The sequence below is a fragment of the Hyaloscypha bicolor genome (assembly GCF_002865645.1).
Source record: "Hyaloscypha bicolor E unplaced genomic scaffold K444scaffold_142, whole genome shotgun sequence".
Lineage (NCBI taxonomy): Eukaryota > Fungi > Ascomycota > Leotiomycetes > Helotiales > Hyaloscyphaceae > Hyaloscypha > Hyaloscypha bicolor.
Window position 1 is genome coordinate 302584 of NW_020194644.1, and position 21194 is coordinate 323777.

Below are 21194 nucleotides of genomic sequence, written 5' to 3' on the forward strand. Positions count from 1 at the left end.
GGCTTATAAGAACTAGCTACTGTATTTTGCTAGCTTAAGGAATCTGTATTTTAGCTATTTTATTATTCTTAATAGGTTATAAAGGTATTATTAGTATAATAGTTATAGATTATAGAGTTAAAGGTTCTCGAGATTACAAGAATTTCTTTTAAATATATTCTAAAATAAAGAATGAATTGAAATAGTTTTGAATTATATAAAGGTATTATATATATTCGAGTTTTTCTTTCTTTCTAGTAAGAAAATAAAGCTGAAATAATAGTATATATAATAGGGAAAGTAGATATAATAATTAGATATATTTAAGGTAATATAGTTGCGAATTAGAAATAATTATAGAAGATAAAATATAAAGTTAGGCTTTTACTATAGAAAAGAATATAAATATATATACCTAAAAAAATATAATTAAGGAAATAATTAAGGCAAGTTAAATTAAATAGTAATAATAAAGAAATAAAAAGGTAATATAATAGAAATATAGATATAATAGTAGTATCTAAAATATTAGAATATAAAAGAAAATAATGAAAATTTCATAATATAGGTATACCCTAACTTCCTATTTATTTAGAGATATTTCTATTAACTTAAAGAATAGTATAAAAGAAGAGAAATAATATAGGAAATATATAAAAGGCAAGATATATAAGTATACTAAAGATATTAGGAAAATATAAAGTAAGTATTAATAGAAAAGAAGTCAGAATAATAGAATTAAGAAATAACTTAAAATAAAATATTACTTCTTCCGAAACTAATTCGTATCTTTTCTAAAGGCTAATTATATTTATTTAGTACTTGTTAAAGTCGACTTTATATAATATAAAACTATTTAGTTAGTTAGAACTTTAAAGTAATATTTATATCTATAAAGGTAATACTAAAAGTATTAGGATATATAGAAAAAAGAACTATAAGATAGTATAAATAAAGTTTATAGTACTATTATTAAGTTTAGAATAGTTAATATTAAAGTTAATATAGAATATAGAAAAATTAGGTATTCTAAATTAGTATTAAAGATATAATATTAAAGATATCTTCTTAATTACTCAGATAATATTTAATAGTAGGGAATAGATTAATAGTAAGAAATAGCGAATTATACTAGCTTTTTAAAGAAGTAATCGGTTTCTAGTAACGAAATAGTATTATAATTAGAGAATGGGTTCTATATAGAAGAAGTTTTCTTATATAGAAGTAGAAATATATAATATACTAATTAAGCCTTAGTATTAGTTTTAAGAGTAGCTATAGTTATATTAAAAAGAAAGTAGGTTTTCTAATATAAGATAGGCTTTAAATAGGCAGATCTAGTTTATCTAATATCTAATAGATTTCCAGAATTATATATTATTAAGTACTTTCGGAAATAACTATTAGATTTAATAAGGTTTCCCTTTTCTTTTATAAGGCTTCTAGTTCGGCTATTCCGTCTATATATAACTTCTAATTAGGAAGTTTATTTGGATATTATAAGGAAACTTATAATAGTAGTTCAAGTTAAAGTTAAGATCTATAGATATTATAGTTAAGCTTTAGACCGGTATAAGCCGCGAGAATAGCTAGGTAAAAGGGTAAGTAAAGCTTTTAAAAGATTTCTAATTTAGTAAGATATATATAAAAGGCTTTTTTTTTTCTTCTCTTCTTTTCTTATTTCCAAATATAATTACTATTTATTATTATAGTTTGAAATTAAGGGTTTATAAGGTAATTTCTCGATTCCCTATTTATTTTTATATTAAAAAGAATTCTTTATATTTAATTCCCAAGATCTAGTAATAGAATCTTATATTAAGAATACTATCTAGTAATAATAATTAGATAATAGTAAGAAATAAGTAATAGTAAAGTTCGTCTGACTTCTAGAATAATAATCTAATAATAATATTCTCTAAAGATTATAAATAATAGTTAGAAGAAAAAATTAAAAGATATATAAAGAATTAAAGGTAATAAGCTTTATTTTAGATTAAGAAGAGCTTCTATTATTAGATGCTTTCTTCTAGTTCTCTATAAAGGAAATATACTTTACTTTCTCTAATTCTGGTAACTCTAAAATATATATAATAATACTAGTAGCTTTCTCGATTTCCTAAATACTATTTCGCTTATAATATTTTATAACTATTTTCTTTTCTAGTTCTATATTTATTTTAAAATATTTATTTATAGATATATATTTATTATTAACTTTATTTTTAGGGAAATACTAGAATCTATTTCTTTTAATAAACTACTTAAGTTAATTTCCGGTATATATTTTTTAGAGTATAATACTATTAAGCTCTTCTAGTATATAGTATTCTTTTAGTTAATCCGTATACCTTACTCTATATAGGCTAAGCTAGTAGTATAATAGCTTTATATTTCTTGACTTATTTTAATTTATTAATTTAATATTATATATAAGAACCAGATTCTTTTCAGAAATAGAGTTTAAATAAATCTGGTAAATAATATTGAATTACTCTTTTTTCTTTTAGTATTATCTGTCTTTCTTTATTCTAGCTTCTTTAATATCTTTATCTCTTATCTATATTTGCTTTATATATATCTCTAGAAGTATTTCTCTATTATAGACTTTATTCTATTTAAGTATTCTTTAGATTAGAAAGTATATTTCTATAGGTAATATAGCTTCTCTATTATAGATTATATAAAAAGAAGTAAATCTAGTTAGTTTATATATAGTAACTCGGTTAGTAAATAGAATATATAGTAGTAAATCTATCTAAGGCTTCTTTCTATCTATTATAAGTATAATAAATACCTAAATAATCGGTTAATATCCTCTTTTAATTATACTATTTCCTTTGGAATTATAAGCTAAAATAATAATTCTATTAATTTCTAGCTTATTAAGTTCCTGAATTACTACTTCTTTAAATTCCAATCCGCTATCTATTTTAAGCTATCTAAATAAATTATACCTGTAAATAATTTCTTCCTAAATAAACTTAGTAATCTTCTTACTAGTTAGATTCTTTAAAGGTCTAGCTTTAATTTATTCTAAGAAGTTATTTCTAGTAATAACTAACGAGTTATATCCTTTATAGTCTAGTAGTTTAACTATATTAATTCTAAAGTAATAGAAAAGAAGTATAGCTTTTATTAGATATAAAGCTTCTTCTTATTTTCTTTTACTCTTATACTAATAGATCTTATAAGTATTAATATACTTCTATATATAGTTATAATAATCTTTCTAGTAATAGCAGCTAGCTACTAAATAAAAAGTGCTTTCTCTTCCGGTATATCTAATTTTATTATATAGCTCTTTAATAATAATTTCCCTTTGCTTTTAATTATTAATAATAAGTTAAGGCGAATATACTTTAGATATAATTTTCTATAGTAATTAATCTCTTATACTATAATTTAAAGCTTCCCTACTTAACTTTTGAAACTCGGCTCTAGATATTTCTTCTGGCCTAAAGAATATTATAAGGTATTATATAATATTCTAGTATTATTCGAAATAGCTATTATTTAAAAAGTCTAGTAAAATAGTCGAGTTATTAAGTAAAGCGTGGGAGTTAGTATTATTATCTACTATTTTACTAGCGGTTATATATAAAAAGCTATAGCCTTTACTATATAACTTCCGGATTTTATTATTTTTTAATATTACTAATTCGCTTTTAGATATAGTAAGGCTTTAATTATTAATCTCTAGTAACTAGATACTACTATTCAAATATCTAATAAAAGTCTTAAAAGTCTAATTTCTTAAAATAATATTATATAACTAAACCGGAACCGCTTTCTTTATTCGAATTTTCCGCCTAATAGATACTATTTTAATAGTATTAAGCTCTATTACTAATTATTTATTAATATTCTTATTATCTTTAGTATTGCCTTCTTACTATAGATATCTTAATAACCCGTTAGTAGTAGTATACTTGGTTTCCTTAATATACTTGACTTTAAAGTCGAATAATTAAATTCATACTAGCTAGTAAGTAACTAGAGCTTTAGAAAGATCTATAGCTGCTTTACTTAGCTATATAACAAGTATATTAGTATCTAGTTTAAGGATAAAGTGAACTTTATATAGCCAGAATTATACTTTCTATAGATACTTTACTAGCCTTTAGTATTCTCTCTTAATAGTATTATATCTCCGCTTAGTATTATTTTAGATTCCAGACTTATATTATATAACTTTCTTTTTCCCTTTATTATTATATTAACTAAAAGTTTCGCCCTATTTATTTAGGCTAGTATTTACTACTAATATAATTATTCTCTAACCTTCTAATAGATTATAGTATAACTTATAGAGTATTAGAGTAGTAATAAGCTTTTCCTAAAGAATTTATATAGCTTGCTTTTATTTATTATTCCAGTTCTATATTATATTCTTTCTTATTAAGTAGTAAATGGATTTAGTAATAATTATAAAGCCTTTAATTCAAATATAGTAGTAAATAATAATTCTAATAAATGCCTTACCTTTAGTTATACTATTATAATACTTCTATTTTAAGATCTTAGTAATTCCTGAGCTTAAAGGGCTTCTTTTAAGTACTTTATAAATAAAGCCAATAATAACTATATTATTATAATAGAACTATAATTTTTCTCTAATACTAGCTCCGGCTTATTTAACTTTATTCAGGATTATATTTAGGTTTTAAAGATATTCGAATATAAAATGCCGAATTCCGGGTAAAATAAGCTATCTATTATACTCTATATAAGGTTTCTTAACTCTAATATTATTAATAAATAGTATAGTAATTTTAGGAAATAGATCCTCTAGAATAGTTATAATAATCTATATAAACTATATAATAAAATTAGTAGCTTCCTAAAGTAGTATAATTATTCTTAATAGTTCTAGAGGCATTATAAATATAGTTAAATCTCTATTATAAGCGTCTAGTATAAGTTAATTATATCTAGAAAAGAAATTAATTAGAGAAATATAAGTATATTTAGTAAATTCCTCTAAGATCTCGTTAGTAGATAGAAGTAAGTTAGTATCTTATAAAGTTACTAAATTTATCTTTATAGTAATATTAATTAGTCTATAAGTTCTAGTAACCTTTTTTATAACCAAGAATTATAGATTTTAATAAGATCTATTATATTTCTTAAAAACTCTATAATCTAGATATTTTAATAGTATTTTTATTACTACTAGTACTAGAGCTTTGGGATATAGGAAATTTTTCTCTTACTAGGCTTTATACTTAATAGTTTTAATTAGAATAGATAGGCTAATATTCTTATAGACTTTTCTTACTTCTTTCTAATTAAATATAATTATATCTTCTTAATTAATTATTAATTCTTGAAATATAGCCAGTTTCTTTTCCTAAAGCTAGTTACTAATATCTAATTATTTCAGGCATTCCGAAATAAGTTATAAATCTCTTAAAATAGCTAATATTCTCAGTAAAAAATAGTTCTTATATTTCCTAGTATATTTCTATAGGTATTCTCTAGTTTTGGATCTCTTAAACTAGTTTAGATATTTACTAGAGCCTTCTCTAGTTCTATTATTAGTATTTACTAGTTAAATCTTCTTATTCTTTATTTTATATATTTCTATAACTAGAAATAAACTATAGTTATTATCTTTTTCTTTAAAAGCTATAGCTATTTTCTCTAGTACCCTTTTTATCTAATCTCCGAAGTTTATAACCTTTCTATTTAGCTTCTTTCTAGTTAGATATAAAGAGCGCCTTTTTATCCGGTATTTTAATACGCCTTCCTTAAACTTCTATATATTCCAGAATTCTTTCTAGTCTTAGATTCTATACTTCTTAGTTTCGGGAATATATTCCTTTACTATTAAGAGGTACTACTTTACCTCTTCTTTAGAAATATCTTTACTTAATATCCTTTTTACTTCTTTTTCTATTAAATCCGGAACTACTCTTAATAATATTCTAATTAGAGTCTTTTCTACTTTAGTTTCTCTAAAAATATTATTAATTTCCTAAACTCTTAAATCCAAAATAAAAGAATCTATAGGAAATTCCGGCGTTTTTCTATTTCCTCTAATATTACTACTAGTTATAATATTAGACTCTATTTTTCCTCTTTACTTTTAATTTCCTGCTCTATATTACTTAATTTCTTAATTTTAGGAGCTTAATACTTTTAAACTATTACTTTCTTCTGCTTTCCGGTATTCTTTAAAGATAAAATAATTATAATAGTATAGGTATTCTAGTTATTTTTAGGGTTAGTAAATCTTTTATTCTATAAACTATTACTTCTATATATAATATTTATCTTTATTTTTACTAAGAATAATTAACTAAGCAGGATCTTTAGAGCTTCTTTAACTAGAAAAAATATATCTTTATATTTTACTCTATTTATAACCTTAGCTTTAAGCTTTACTATTTCTGCGAATTTAAATTCTGCTCTAGTAATAGTAGATATTTAATAATCTATAATATTATATATTACTTTATTAATATTTCTAGAAATTTTTTTGGGGAGAATATTAACTTTAGCTCTAGTATTAATTATTTCTTTATATTTAATACTTCTTTAAGGTCCTTAAAGTATAAACCGGAGGTATAGAGCTTATATAATATATTTATAAGCTAGTAATATCCGAATATTAATACTATTACCTTTAAATTAAATAATTCTATTAATATTAGATATTTAAGCTAGTATTTCTAATTCCTTAAATATTCTATCTATTATATAAGCTATAGCTACTAGTTCTATAGATCTTCTAGTATATCTAACTATACTTAATATAATAGTATTTCCTATTTATAAGATAATAAGATAGGAAGTATTATCCTTAATCTATTAGTTCTAAAGTATAGTAGCTAGATCCGGCGTCTTTAAGATATTAATAAGTATTCTCGTTTCTTTCTGAGTTTTTAGAAGTAAAATAATTGCTTTTTTTAGTAGCCTTATTAGAATATTATTAATTTCAGAAGTTCTATACTTATTATAATTAAGAGTATACTAAGTTTCTAATTTATCTAGTTTATCTCCGGAAGTATTAATATTTATATCTTTAGCTAAGCTATCTCCTTATCTATTACTTCTTAAAGCAGTATTTTTCTGGCCTCTTATATAGGGTAGCTTTTCTTCCGCTCTGGCTCGTCTTCGGAAAACCTCTTTAGCTATTTCTACCTCTTTTCTCTTTCTTCTTAATAAGGAACTTATTATAATATTAATAGAAATGCTATTTATAGCCAAATCTTAGTACTATTTATTAATTCCAGAACCTGAAGTATTAGTAATTCCAATATAATTTCCTCTAAAACAAAGTAGCTATTTAGATTCCCTAAATATAACTTACTTGCTTTTATATATAGATTCCGGTTAGCTAGTTCTCTTTTCTCTTTCTTACCTAGTAAACTAGGTATTTCCTATTAATCTCTGGATATTTTTGGGTCAAGTATTTAAGTTATAGTTAAATTCTTCTTCTCGGACTTAGGAAATAATTTAGTTAAACTACTAGTACTTACTAGTAAGGAAAAAGGAAATATTTTCTTATTTAGGCTTAAATAGCCCTTTATATTATCTTCTATTAAATTAGTAAATATATCTATAATTTATAAGTTCTTCTATTAGTAGGTAATAGAACCAAGAAATATAGATATATTCTAAATTAATATTATTATTCTTATTTCTGCTATAGTATCTATAGTAAATTTATTTTCTTAGTTCTGGGCCTATACTATAAGCTATATTAACTTAAGTAGTATTTTCTAATTATATTTAAAACTAACTTTCTCTAGAATATAGTTATCTAGATTCTTTATTTATTCTAGCTTAATTATTATAGCTACTATAGTATTCTCTATATTCTCTATTATAACTTCTAGTATATTTTTTCCAAAAACCCGAATTATATTTACTAGGCTATTAATACTATTATACTTATTATAATTAGCTAGGCTATATAAGCAGGCTATAGATATTCTCCTGAATTATAATAGTAACTATATTAAGTTATTTCTATAGGTTTTCTTAAGTTATAATAGTAATAGATAGTTTTTCCAGACTTCTTATTAGCTAGTTAATATTATCTCCTTTAGGTTTACTACTTTTAGTAGGTTTTATATAATTAGCTATAGACTGAGTTCTCTTCTTACCTATACCTATAGTAGCTTTAAGAAGTATAATAGAAGGAACTAGTAAAGAATAATTATCTTCTGGTTTGGGAATTATATTATAGACTACTATATTCAAGTATTTTTATTTAAGTCTAAATATATCTGAATTATTAGTAATATTAAAACGGCGTTTCTTTTCTTTATACTAATAGAATATTACTGCTTTCTTATATATCTTGCTATATTTATAGATAAAAACGTTTATAGGCTCGAAATTTATATTCTTAAAAATGTAATTTCTTACTAGAATAGATAATTCTCTTATAAACTCTCGGTACTAAGTAATTTTATCTATCTCTTTTCTCTTTAATAATTCCTTTAATATTTTATTAAATATATTAATATAAGACTTAGAAGAGATTTCTCTATTCTGGGCTTATATAATAATCTAATTAAGAAAGTTATAGCTAATTTTAAGTGTTTCCTAGTTATACTTTCGGAATTTCTTTAGTAAGGCCTTAAAAAACTTAGTTTTCTAGTAATCTTTTAGATTATTAGTATAATATTCCGGTATAGCCTTAATCTAATTCTTATAAATAGAAGAGATATAACGGATAATTCTCTCTCTTTTAGTATTATCAGAAATATAATAGTTCTTATATATATTTATATACTATTTTAAGAATATAGAAATATTACTTTCTTGAAACTATAGTACTTTAGGAGCTTCTATAAGCGGCAGATTTAAATCCGGCACTAGTATATACTTATTCTCAGCTATATTAATCTTAATAATTTCTTCTATAGCTAATTATAGAGTTTCCGTATCTAAGACTTCTATTAATAATATTTCTAAAGGGCTAATTTCCCGTTTAAGTATATTTTTTGGTTTAGGAACCGGAATTAGAAAGAAACCGGTTAATAATAACGGATATAGTTAAGATTTGAGTTTTGGTATTAGTAGTAATAAAGTAGTAGCTTTTCTAGTTTTATTTCTATTACTTATACTTTCTTTCCTGCTTTATTAGCTTAATACCTATAATATTTTCCCTTAATTTTGCTAAACTAGATATACTCTATAGTACTATTAATAAATATAATAAAAATAATAATAATAAAAATGATTTCTCTAATTTTACTATTTTCCCTAATTTCTCTGAATTCTCCTTATTATCTCTACTTAATAATCTTTCCTTTCTCTAGAGGCTTCTCTAATTTATTTATATAATTTCTTATTTCCGATTTTCTTTTAATTCTTTCCAATTTCTATTTACTATCTTACTTGAAATTAAGGGTATTTCCTATTTTAGGTATTCTTTTCGGACTTAGAAGTAAGCTTTATTACTAAGATTAAAGCTACTTTAATTCCGACTTTTACTATAACTAAAAATAATATATAAATTAATAGTATAATCTTATTTCCGTATACTAAAGTCTGTTTCTAACTAAGGTCTAACTTATACTATCTTAGTATAATATTTCCCATTCTATTTCCTCTGATTCTTTTCCTTCTATAGTTAGCCTCCATTTCTACTACCCCTATATACTATACTAATAACTATATCTTGCGGCCAACTTATATTCAAGTTACTAGATATATCGGAAATTAATATAAGATACTAAGATTAATACTTATATATCCTTAATATTTCGGCTTTAGGCTTAAAACATTATAATAGCCCTTTTCTTCCCTAACTTACTAAGCTAATAATCCGCCTTGCAGACATCCCTTAGAACTTTATAAAAGTATTACCTTAATTATAAAGTTTCTATTCTCCCTATATCGCTTACTATAAAATATATAGGAGGGAAACTATAATAAGACAAAAATCCATATAAAATATACTAGAGCATAAAATATAACTTAATAGCAAAATAATAAATCAAAAATATAAATAGTAAAGCATAAATAATATATAGTATATAAAAGCTTAATTAATTAAATACTTATAAAGAATTATTCTCTAAGTTTATAGAAAAACTAGCTTTCTTATATAATTTCCGCAAGTTATATATAAAAGGCCGCGGCCTTTATTATATAACCTAAATCTTAAAACTGCCAAAACAATATAATTTTTAACGAGTACGGCCTGCCGTACTATAATAGCCTAATTATCTATATATTATTTCTAGCTAATCTTTCTAGAACTATATATTTTTAAAGTAGAAAAGAATTAGAAACTATAGTATTTCTATTAATATTAATAAACTAAATGAGCTATATAAAGAATATACTAGCTATAATAAAGATATATATTTATTAGAAATTATATTTAAGTAATATAAGTAAGAACTTAAGAATACTGGCTTTATACTTCTAATTATAGAATCTATATATAACTCAAATAGAGAAATAAATTACCTGAGTACCTATATATATTTAAGGGAATTAATTACTAATTACCTAATTAATATAAAGAATACTTGTCTAAAGCTAGGGCTATTATTAATACCTAAAGGTATATATAATTGGAATCTATTACTAGAGGTAATTATAAGACTAGAAGAGGCAAGGCTAAAGAATTATAATAATTAAGATAGTATTTAGTTTATTAATAAAGAGAGAGATACTAGCTATAGAAATAAAGATCTCATTTATATTAGCTCTAATAATAAAGTAGAGGTACTAGATTTACTATAAATAGTATTACTTTTAATAGAACTAATAGTAATTAGATTATAAATAGTTAAGAATATAGGTAATATATAAAAGATAGATATATATCTGAATCTAAAGTAAAAGAGAAGAATAATTTAGAAATTCCTTCTATAAATATTAAATAATTTGCCCGGTATTAAAGAGGTTAAATAAGAATATATTAATATATATCCCAAAGAAAGAATTAGCTAAAAAGATTAATATTTACTAAAGTAATTAAATATAGAAGTTAATAGTAATCTGCTTAATAAGTCAAATTTATATAGTTATAGGTAATTTATTTCTAATTTAATATTAAAAGATTATATAATTTATTTCCTCAGAAAATCGACCCTTACTTCTTTAATTTCTATACCCCTAATAATTATTCTATTAACTTATTATTTTAGTAATAAGAACTTTATAGTATAAATCAAATTCTCTATTAATAGTAGCTTTATTAAATTAATAGTTATTATAAACTTTTAAAGTAATTATAAGATATATTTAGTAAAAATAATATAAGCTATATCTTAATATATAGAATTTAATTTTTCTTTCTTAATTTCTATAGTTCCTTACTTAATATTTTATTACTTCTAATATAGGAAACTATGTTTTAAATAATAATAATACTAGAAATAAATAAAATAAAATAAATTTTAATTTGGGCTAAAAGGCATCTCTTATAGTTCTTATATTTATTTCTTTTTATATATTAGTAATATACTATTATTAATAATCTTTGAAATAAGTTCCTAGTATATAAATTATTTAGGGAAAAAGTTATAGGAATATTAGCTAAAGAATTAAAATAATATTAATATATTATAGTTCTATTTTTCTAATTATCTTTATACTATAATTTACTAAACTACTAGATTTATTAGCTATATTCTCCTTCTAATATTCGATTATAAATCAAATTCTTATTCTTTTATTTCTAAATGTTTATAATAGATAATCTCAATTTATAGAACTCTTGTTTTATATAAGAGGCACTATACCCCCCCCTCTATAGTAAAGTATTTATTATATAATATAATTAATTCCGCTATTTCTTCTCCGGCCTCTATTACTCTTACTTTAGCTATACTAATTATTATATTAGATAGTATACTATTTTCTAGCCAAACTCAACTTTAGAATACTACTACCTATCTATTAAGAGATTAAGGAATTAATATCTCAGCTAATTCCTATTCTTTTTACTATTTCCCGGATATAGATCTCTTAGAGGAAGTCCTTAAAGCAGAAGTATATAAGAGGAGGCAGTAGGCTAAGCTCGAATATTTAAAGCAATTATATAGTAATTTCTATTAGAAAGCTTAGAGCAAAAGTATATATTTATTTGTTTAACTTCTAATATTAATATATTACTTACTAATTTTATTAGGTTTGGCCCAGAAAAGAAATAAGGCCTTTAGATCTCTTACTTTTAGCTAGGGGATATATATAAAGGCCTTTAGTAAGGGCAAATCGCCGATTTCTTTTACTTTTATTATTAAAAAACGATATAAGATTATTATTTCTATTATATTATATATATATGAAATAGAAGAAATAAAGAATAGCTTTACTAGAAGAAGTATATCTGCCTTAACTATAAAGAAATTCCTTAGCTTAGAAGAGTACCGGAAGGCTCAAATTATTTAAATTAAGCTCCGGAAAGTAGAAGAGTTTAATATATATATAAAGCTTATTTATAGAAATACTACTTTACTAATATGAATTTTTATTTTAGTTAAAAACTAATATATAAGAAGTTTACTATATATTTAGCTAAGGCATTTTTATTATTAATTCCGTTACTTAAAGACTAGAAGCTTAATTAATGAATTACGATCTTAGAATGCGCAAATAGGATGTCTTTTTCAAGTAAAGTAAGCTAGTATTTATTAGTATCCTAATAAAATTAGTACTAATATAATTAGGTTTGGCCAAAGGATAAAAACAAGAGAATTAATTATATAACTAATCTTATATATAAAGCTAAAAAAGATATTAACGGCTTATTATCTTACTTTGGCTAATTTTAAATAAGAGCATGCCAAAGTATATTTATCTTATATTTAATTAAGATATTAATAGAATTCAAGAAAGAGATAACGAGATTCAGGATAAGTATAAAAGGAGGGATGGGGAGTTACCTTTCCTAAATTTTACCCCTTCTTTAGGGGGATCTCCTAATATTACCCCTAATGCAATATCTATATCTATAGCTATATCTATAGTATCTTCTTTACCTGCTTCGACTCCTAATTAATAAATCGAAGCTATATGGGAGAAGGTTACTCCTGCAGAGAATAGGTCAGGTGACGACCTTAATTCGGACGACAATCTTAATTCGGACGATCTGCCTACTCTAGAACCTGGAATTATGGTTTCTCTTGCTCCTACTCCTGCTCCTATAGCTAGTAAGTTTTAATGGATTTAAATATACTAGTAGATCTGACGTTTTTACTAGCGTTCGCTTCCGCTCTACCCACTTAACCTCCTCAACCTCTAAAGTCTATATTAAAGAGGAAGCGGGAGGTAATTATATTAAGCGATAACGACGATAAATCAGATCTTGATGATATAGAGAAGGAATTACCAGGGGATGGTGATTATAGGCCGGGGAATAGGCAATCAAAACGTAGGGGAAATCGGGGGCAGTTCAAATCAGCGAGGACCGAGTAATATTATTAGGGCATTTGACTATAATGCATGGGATTTGTTTATTTGGCCATAATTAAGTGTGTTTTCCATATAAATGCGGCCCCAAAAAAAATCGCGATTCATCAATTTTGATTTTGCGAAAAGAATAATAGATGCTGTACTCGCAGGCATTTCCGCACCCGGTTCGGGCCAGCTCGCTATGCTCGCTGGTGACACCAATTCCGACATCCCAGCAACTCCGACATCGATTTTTTAGTCTATATATTAGATTAAAAAACAACCACACATCCAATAAAGATAATTTTTTTATATAATTATAGGCTATACTAGACTCTATAATCGCGCAATAGAACATTTTTTCATATAATTACGTGGTATTATGCTATAAATTAAAACGTGATTTTTAGAATTCTTTTCGGAGGGAACTCGCTTAACGCCAAAGCCAAAAAATACCAAAAATCGCGGGGCATTAATTAATTATATCAACCACTAATTCAACCACCAAATCAACTACTATGCCAAAAGCCACGCGTCGAACATCGAGAAGACAGGTTAAAGAGCTTGCTAGGAGGCTCCGGAAGATACCAAAGTATAAGACGAAGCTATATTTGGAGAAGGAGGCTAGAAGACAGGAAGCTTTGCCACAAGGAAAGAAGCCACGGGGCAGGAAGCGTAAGATTAAAGCTATTAATACTCATATAATACAGGGAGATATATAGACTTCTAATTCTAATAGTAATATATGATTTAATATTAATAAATATGGCAATTAGTTAATATGCTGCAAACTGATTTCTATAGGAAGTATGGATAATATTATGATTTTAAAGTGAATTATTAATAATTTATACCAAAACCTTCTTATATCGCAAAAAGTTCTATTAGGCGAATATAGACTTGATTGAGGGCTATAATAATCTAATTTTATTATTTCGATCTTTTATGTAGTTGATTTAATAATTAATATTTTATTGCAAATGTCGGAGTTGGTGGTATGTCGGAGTTGCTGGGTCCGACTTGCTAGTGCAAGTCGGCCCCAGCAAAGCGAGGAATTGCCGACGGGTAAGGTTAGCGTCGCTAAATCAACCCGTACCTGTGCGAAGATGACCTTGCAAAGTTTCGCGCGACCGCGAGAAAAAAAAAAGGCGGATAATAACAACCACATCATTTTTACGCCGTACGCCGTACATTATCACATCTATTCTTCGTCCGGAGATCATCCAGACCATTAGTTTGGAACAGATACGGAGCAGGTACCTAGCACGTCAGATGAAACCCTTCGATGAGAGCCTGACAGGAAAATACCTTAAGCGTCGCTTTCCCACACTCATCCCATGATTACTCCATTGTGGGCAATCATTCTTCAGCTGCTACCACACCGAGGTAGACTCCAATCCTGAGGTACAACCATGCTGTGAGGTTGGAAGTTACGAAATTGAGGTCATACATCATTCCTACAGCGCAGCTCTATCTTTAGCCAACTTCCCAAACCAACCAGATACCCACGTGACCGTTCCCATAACCCAGCAATCCAGCATGTAGACCTTACTCATTCTCTAAACAGTTTCTTTCCGGAATTCACCATGGGTTACGACGGCGTTGTTCGGCCGGTGATCCCCCGATATCCAGAACCGATTTTTCCAAAGCCATCCTGCGATACGACGAGAGCCTCAAAAACCACTACATCAAAGTCCAGTCACCATCAGAAAATTGCAGAAGAGGCCGAAGAGCAAAATTTGCAAGAATTAAAACGCGAAACCCGGCGCGAGTGCCCTGTCGTAAAGTAAAGCCCCCAAAATGCTCACCTATTGTGATAGGAAGCGCTAACCTTGACCAGTGTGAACGATTCTGATAGAGAGGACGACACGTATACACACAAGCTAAAAGATCTTGTCGACAAACGCACTAATCAGAATAATCTGCCGGAGGGGCTGGCTAAGGTAGAAGGTGTTCATACGCCGCCCTACACGACTATTGCCGAAAGGCAAATAATGTCCCAAACTATGGAAGATTCTACTAATGTCTTGATCTCGAAATTACAAGATTGTCTGGAAATAGAGAAGAACGATGAGGATAGGCTCAATAGCACGAGCAATCTGGACAGTAGTGACAGCATCAAGAAAGAGGAGACAAGCGATGAGACCACGGCAATGGCTGACGCCTCATCCAGGAATGGCCACACGAGATTCGAAGACGAATTTGGACGAAACGCAGCAGAGAACCACACCAGCAAATACCAACCTATAGAAGCCAGATCGACAGTCAGCAGAATGCTCCTCAACCCGACTAGCGCCACTTTGCGCTCGGGGTCGTGGGATCCATCTCAACCTTATGAGCAAGGTTTTAAGGATTCTTTGCCAAAAGCCGACAACCTTACAGAGAAGGCAATTGGTCACATTTCCTCCCTACGCCTCCCTGGAGGGCTCCTTCAACCATTTTTACATGATTCTGTAGAAGCTGGCGTCCTTTCCAAAAATGACAATCCAACATCTCAGTTAACGCCTGAATTATCTGCACTTATAGAAAATCCCAATCCGATGCAACCCCAGAAAATTTCGCCTCAAGAGAGTATAGTTGGACAATTATATGACTCATCACAAGTTGTCTCATCTCCAAGGTACTTTAACCCCAAGTGTCAAGGAAACCTCACCGCTAATCAAAGCAGAGGTTCCTCTCCTTCTTCCGTAATGGACCTGCATATGACAACTGCTACATTTCTAGCTGCCTCGAGCTCTGTTATGATAGAAGAAGAGATAGAAGCGAAAACTGAATCTGGATGGGGTTCCCAAGAGAGTGACTCCGAATGCGAGGAGTCCGATCACTTCAGCAGATCGAGTAGCTATCACTCAAGTGTTGGTGAAAATGAGGCCTTCGATGGCATCATTATATTAACTTTGAGTCGTATTCAGCAAGCAATGGTTGAGAGGATCATGGAGCACTTTTGGCTGAAGTTCCAAGAATGGACCTCTAACAACTACAAACATGCCAGCGGGACAACAACTTCAGCATGGACTGAATTCCATAACGATAATGTACCAGGAACAACTTCCACACAGCTCACAAACAAGCGTAACAGCAATGATGAGCCGACTGAAGGGGGAGGTGACAATAGCCGAGCGCCAAAACGGCCACGAAACAAAACGAAGGTTCGCCAAGAGCGAAACAAAGCGCTAGACTTTGCATGCCATTTTAAAAAACACAACCCTCGCAAATACAATATCGACGAGTTTCGTTCTTGCTGCCTGGGACATTGGGGGACTATAGCAAGAGTGAAGTATGACCTTGGCTCGCGACGTCCTGTTGAGACATACCAACAAACGTAGGGAACACCTCTATCGACGACACCAATTAGCTCCGCAATGCCCGAGGTGTTGTCAGCAATTCGAAAGTCAAGAAGAATTGCAGGCCCACTCGCGACTTGCGGTGAGCTGTGAATTACAGCCATGCCGGGAACAAGAAGGAATCACGGCTGATGTAGAGAAGCAGCTAAAAAGCAGGAAAAAGACAAGCGCAGGGCAGTCCGAGGCTGACCGTTGGAGGGAGATTTATCAAATATTGTTCCCAGGGGAACCGGTCCCGTCGCCATGTAAGTTTACCAACAATCTCCCTTCATGCTAAGTTGGGAGAATTGGTCTGATCAGCTGTAGACTTTGATCCAATTCAAGACAACTATGAAAATTGGTCAGCGTCAAGAGACTTCCTCAACTATGTGGCATTCGCTCGAGAAGAGGTACCTCGAAGATTCAGGCAATCTCTGGAAGCAATAATCACAGCTGGGATTGAGCCCATCGAACACCAGATAATAGCTCGGATGGAGGATTTGATTCGGGATTGCCAAGAACAAACATTTTCTTCCTACAGACTCCAGTATAGGTCGGCTGAGCAAACGGTTCCTGTCAATACCGGACATCTAAATCTTGGTGATGAAAAGCTTCCTCAGCACCAACCTGCGCAGGAAGAGATGCTCACGGACGTGAATACTGCCGCACCTCCGCAAGATCGAGACCCTCCCGAAGACGTAGGTCCGGTCGACCTCAACTCAGAAGCTCAAGATATGACTCAATATGAATCCGGAGTTACGCTGAGTGTGGCTAGCAATGACCCTCCAGACGCTCAGGGAACTGCTACAGTATCGCATTCTGGCAACGATACGGACTGGCTCATGTGCGGATGCTCATATTTCTGTATCTGTCCTCGAAATTCGGCAAATCAACGCCTTACGAGCTCTCAAATCCATGTTACTCCCGGTACACCGATGAATCTGGATATCGAGCCCACAATAGCGACTACGGAAAAGGCAATGTCTGGATATACCTCGCAACTGCTTGTGGAATCCAATGACGATGGTTTTGATTGGGCCTCATATCTGAATTCATGCTAGAACAGTAGCTGCTTGTGTCTAGAGGTTTTAGACTTAGCATAAGAAAAGGGTTACAAGCAAATAGCGCGTCAGCTAGTGAGGTAGGAAGTGGGTAGTTGTATGTGATCTAGTACCTTGACGGTCCTTCTTGACTGGCTGGGAGATCTCTCCGATCTGTATTTCAACATGTACTACTATAAGCCTTGAATAATAATATTTTAGCTCTCCTCTATTACATAGTGAGAATGTAGCCTTGGTTGTCTTCCTGTTTGTAGTCACTAATTTTAGATTAGGAAGGTAAATATTTGGGATCCCTAGCTAGGGAAGGAGGGGCCTTTTCGGGGCCCTCATTAAAAGTTAATGATTGCTAGTAAGCGTGTGAATAGGATAAGCAGGCCTGCACAAGCCTGAGCCAAAGGTAAACCTGGCCTGAGCTGAGCCTAAGAAAAGGCGGCACTGCTCATATGAGACATAGGGTTGGGAAGAGCAAACATTCCGGTATACCGAGGCCTCTAACCCCTGTACTGCCAAAACCCCGATTTTTCATTCCATACAACATTAGCACTTTGGACATAGCATATTCGCACTTTGCACAGTTCATTTGCACGTCGCACTTGACTTTTAGTATTACTTTAGGCATTAGAAATATTATATTTAATCAGGGCTAGACCCTGGAACTAATAGTATTAAGGTTTAACTATAAATTAAGAATTAATTACATATATTACTCGCAATTATTATATATAATAAATACACTTCAAAATTATTTATTTATTATTTGTAAAGTTTAGAGAAATTAATATATTAAAAATTACTCGGTTATTATAATAATTTAGTGCTTTTTAATAAGCCTTGCCTAATTTTAATTACCTTAGGAAATTGCGATTTTATATTTTCCTTATTAATAATATTACGAAAATTATTAAAATTATTAAAATTATTAAAACTTTTTATAAATTTATTAAGATATCTTACTTAAAAATAAATCTAGATCTAATTCGAGCTTATATTATTAACTAAATATAAGCCTATTATATAACTAAAGAAATTACTTAAAATATTAAAATAATTTATTAATAACTAAAATTCTGAAATATTTATAAATATATAATATTAATAAAACTCAAGTAATATATTTATAAGAAAATATTAGACTTTTATAATAAATAAATATATTTAAAAGAAAAAAAAGAAATTAATTATTTAAAGTTTATAGAAAGAGTTTAATAATAGCCTAATTAAAGGCTATAAATAAAGGCTTTTATATAACTATTTTCGAAAAATAACTAATAAGTTATTATTAATTTAGTAGAAATATATAATATATATAAAATACTAGTATATTAAAGTTAGTAAAGTAAATAATATTTAAAAGTAAGAATTATAAATTATAATATTAATATATAATTTCTAAATTTATTAAGCCTAATAAAAACTAGTTACTAGTTAAATTACTTATAAGATATAAGATTATATAACTATATCTCGTACTTTATATTTTATTATTTATATTCTATTACTTATATTTTATTACTTCCGAGTTCTATAACTAAATATATAATTCCTAAAATAATAATTATATTAATACTAAAATCTTTTTAAAAACGCAAAAAATAGTATTTTCCTCTAATTATATACTAATTTCGTAATCTAATCTAATACTAGATTCTTTGAAATACTTTATATATTTATATATATATTTTTATTTTATATTTTTAATTTTTTTTAATTTAATATATTTATTTTTAATATATTTCTTTATATCTAATTATATAATATATATATTAATAAAATATTTGAGGGTATTTAATAACTTTAATTTTATTATAAATTTAGTAGAATTTGATTTTTCCTTAATTTATTTAACTTTTATAATTTCTTATTATTTATATATTTAATACTTTATTAATTATAGATTTAATTAAAGTACTTATATTAAAGGTATAAGCTATATTATATAGTTTTAAAACTAAAATATTTCTAGTAATTCTCTTATATTTAATAAAGAACTAGTAAATAATAATAGATATATTTAATTTAGAAAAGAAAAATCTCTATTAATTATAAATAAAGTATTTATAAAAATAATTAAATATAAGAACTTCTTTACTAGCTATTAGTTTACCAGAAATATATAGTACTATTATATAGTCGTGAAATACTATTTATATAAGATTAGTAAAGTTATTATTTAGAAATAAGAATTATAGTATTATAGTATTAATATATAATCCCTAAATCTACTAAGCCTAATAGGAACTAGTATAGAAAGGAAACTGTAATAAGACAAAAACCTATATAAAGTATAAATAGTATATAGTATATAAAAGCTTAATTAATTAAATACTTATAAAGAATTATTTTTTAAGTCTATAGAAAAACCAGCTTTCTTATATAATTTCTGCAAGTTATATATAAAAGGCTATAGCTTTTACTATATAACCTAAATCTTAAAACCGCCAAAATAATATAATTTTTGACAAATATAGCCTGCTATACTATATCTGACCTTTTATTTATTTATACTTATTCCCTAAGTACTAAAAATAATAGAAAAATTCTATTTAGAATCCGAAATAACGAAATATTCCGGATTCTCCTCTATTAGTTAATCTAATTTCTTCTCTATATATCTAAAATAAGATTTATTACCCTCAAATAGTCTTATTTTATATTTCCGAACTTGCTTAATAGTAATCCGAACCTGCTTAGCTATATTCTTATACTAAATCTAATATAGTTCTCTATATTAATTAGTATTTGCCTTTAACTATTACTCAATTTCCGCCTTTACTATAGGATATTAAGAAGGCTTATTATAGTAAATTATATTATAAATTATACTAATATACTCTAAACGGATAGCTTCTTTGAATTTCGTATTATTTATAGTATTTTTAAATTAACCTTTAATAAAAGGGGAAAGCTCTAGATAAGAGGCTTTAATAACCTTATAGAAGACTCTATTTTTATATATTCTATTCTTAATAGTAACTAGACTTATTAGAACTATAGTAAAAGGCCTATTAAGTAGTAAATTATTATTAAGCTATTTTTCGACTTATATATTATTCGAGAATTAATACTTTCCTATAATTTCAGACTTATAGATTACCTAGCTAAAGGCATTTATTTATCTAATTAAATAGACTATACTTGGAGTCTTTTCTTCTACTATCTTTAGTAAATACTCGCCTATTTCCTTAGCTACTTTAGGCTTAAATTTATTAGAAATAGAGGAGTAATTAATATTTTTAAAGAACTTCTTACTAAAGGTAGTAGCCTTTTTATAATCTATAAGGAAAATATAGCTAATATTCTAATACTTTTTATTAAGATAGAATTCGCTATTTAAAGCTTTAGTAGTAGCCAGATCTTTAGTATTACCTTTATACTAATTATAATTAATGTTTCCAGAAGTAAAGTATCGGGCTAGTTAAAAGTAAATAACTAAATAAATAGAATACTTGCTTAATAC

The 21194-nt window shown here is 27.5% G+C and overlaps 1 protein-coding gene across 1 annotated transcript; it reads left to right on the forward strand.

Moving 5' to 3' along the window:
* Positions 1-16286: 16286 nt before the first annotated feature.
* Positions 16287-17737, forward strand: K444DRAFT_541329 (uncharacterized protein; the record flags this gene model as incomplete). Its single annotated transcript, XM_024875787.1, has 3 exons — positions 16287-16630; positions 16680-16942; positions 17022-17737. The coding sequence occupies 3 exons, from the start codon at positions 16287-16289 to the stop codon at positions 17735-17737; spliced, it is 1323 nt and encodes a 440-aa protein (XP_024730407.1).
* Between the last annotated feature and the right edge of the window lie 3457 nt (positions 17738-21194).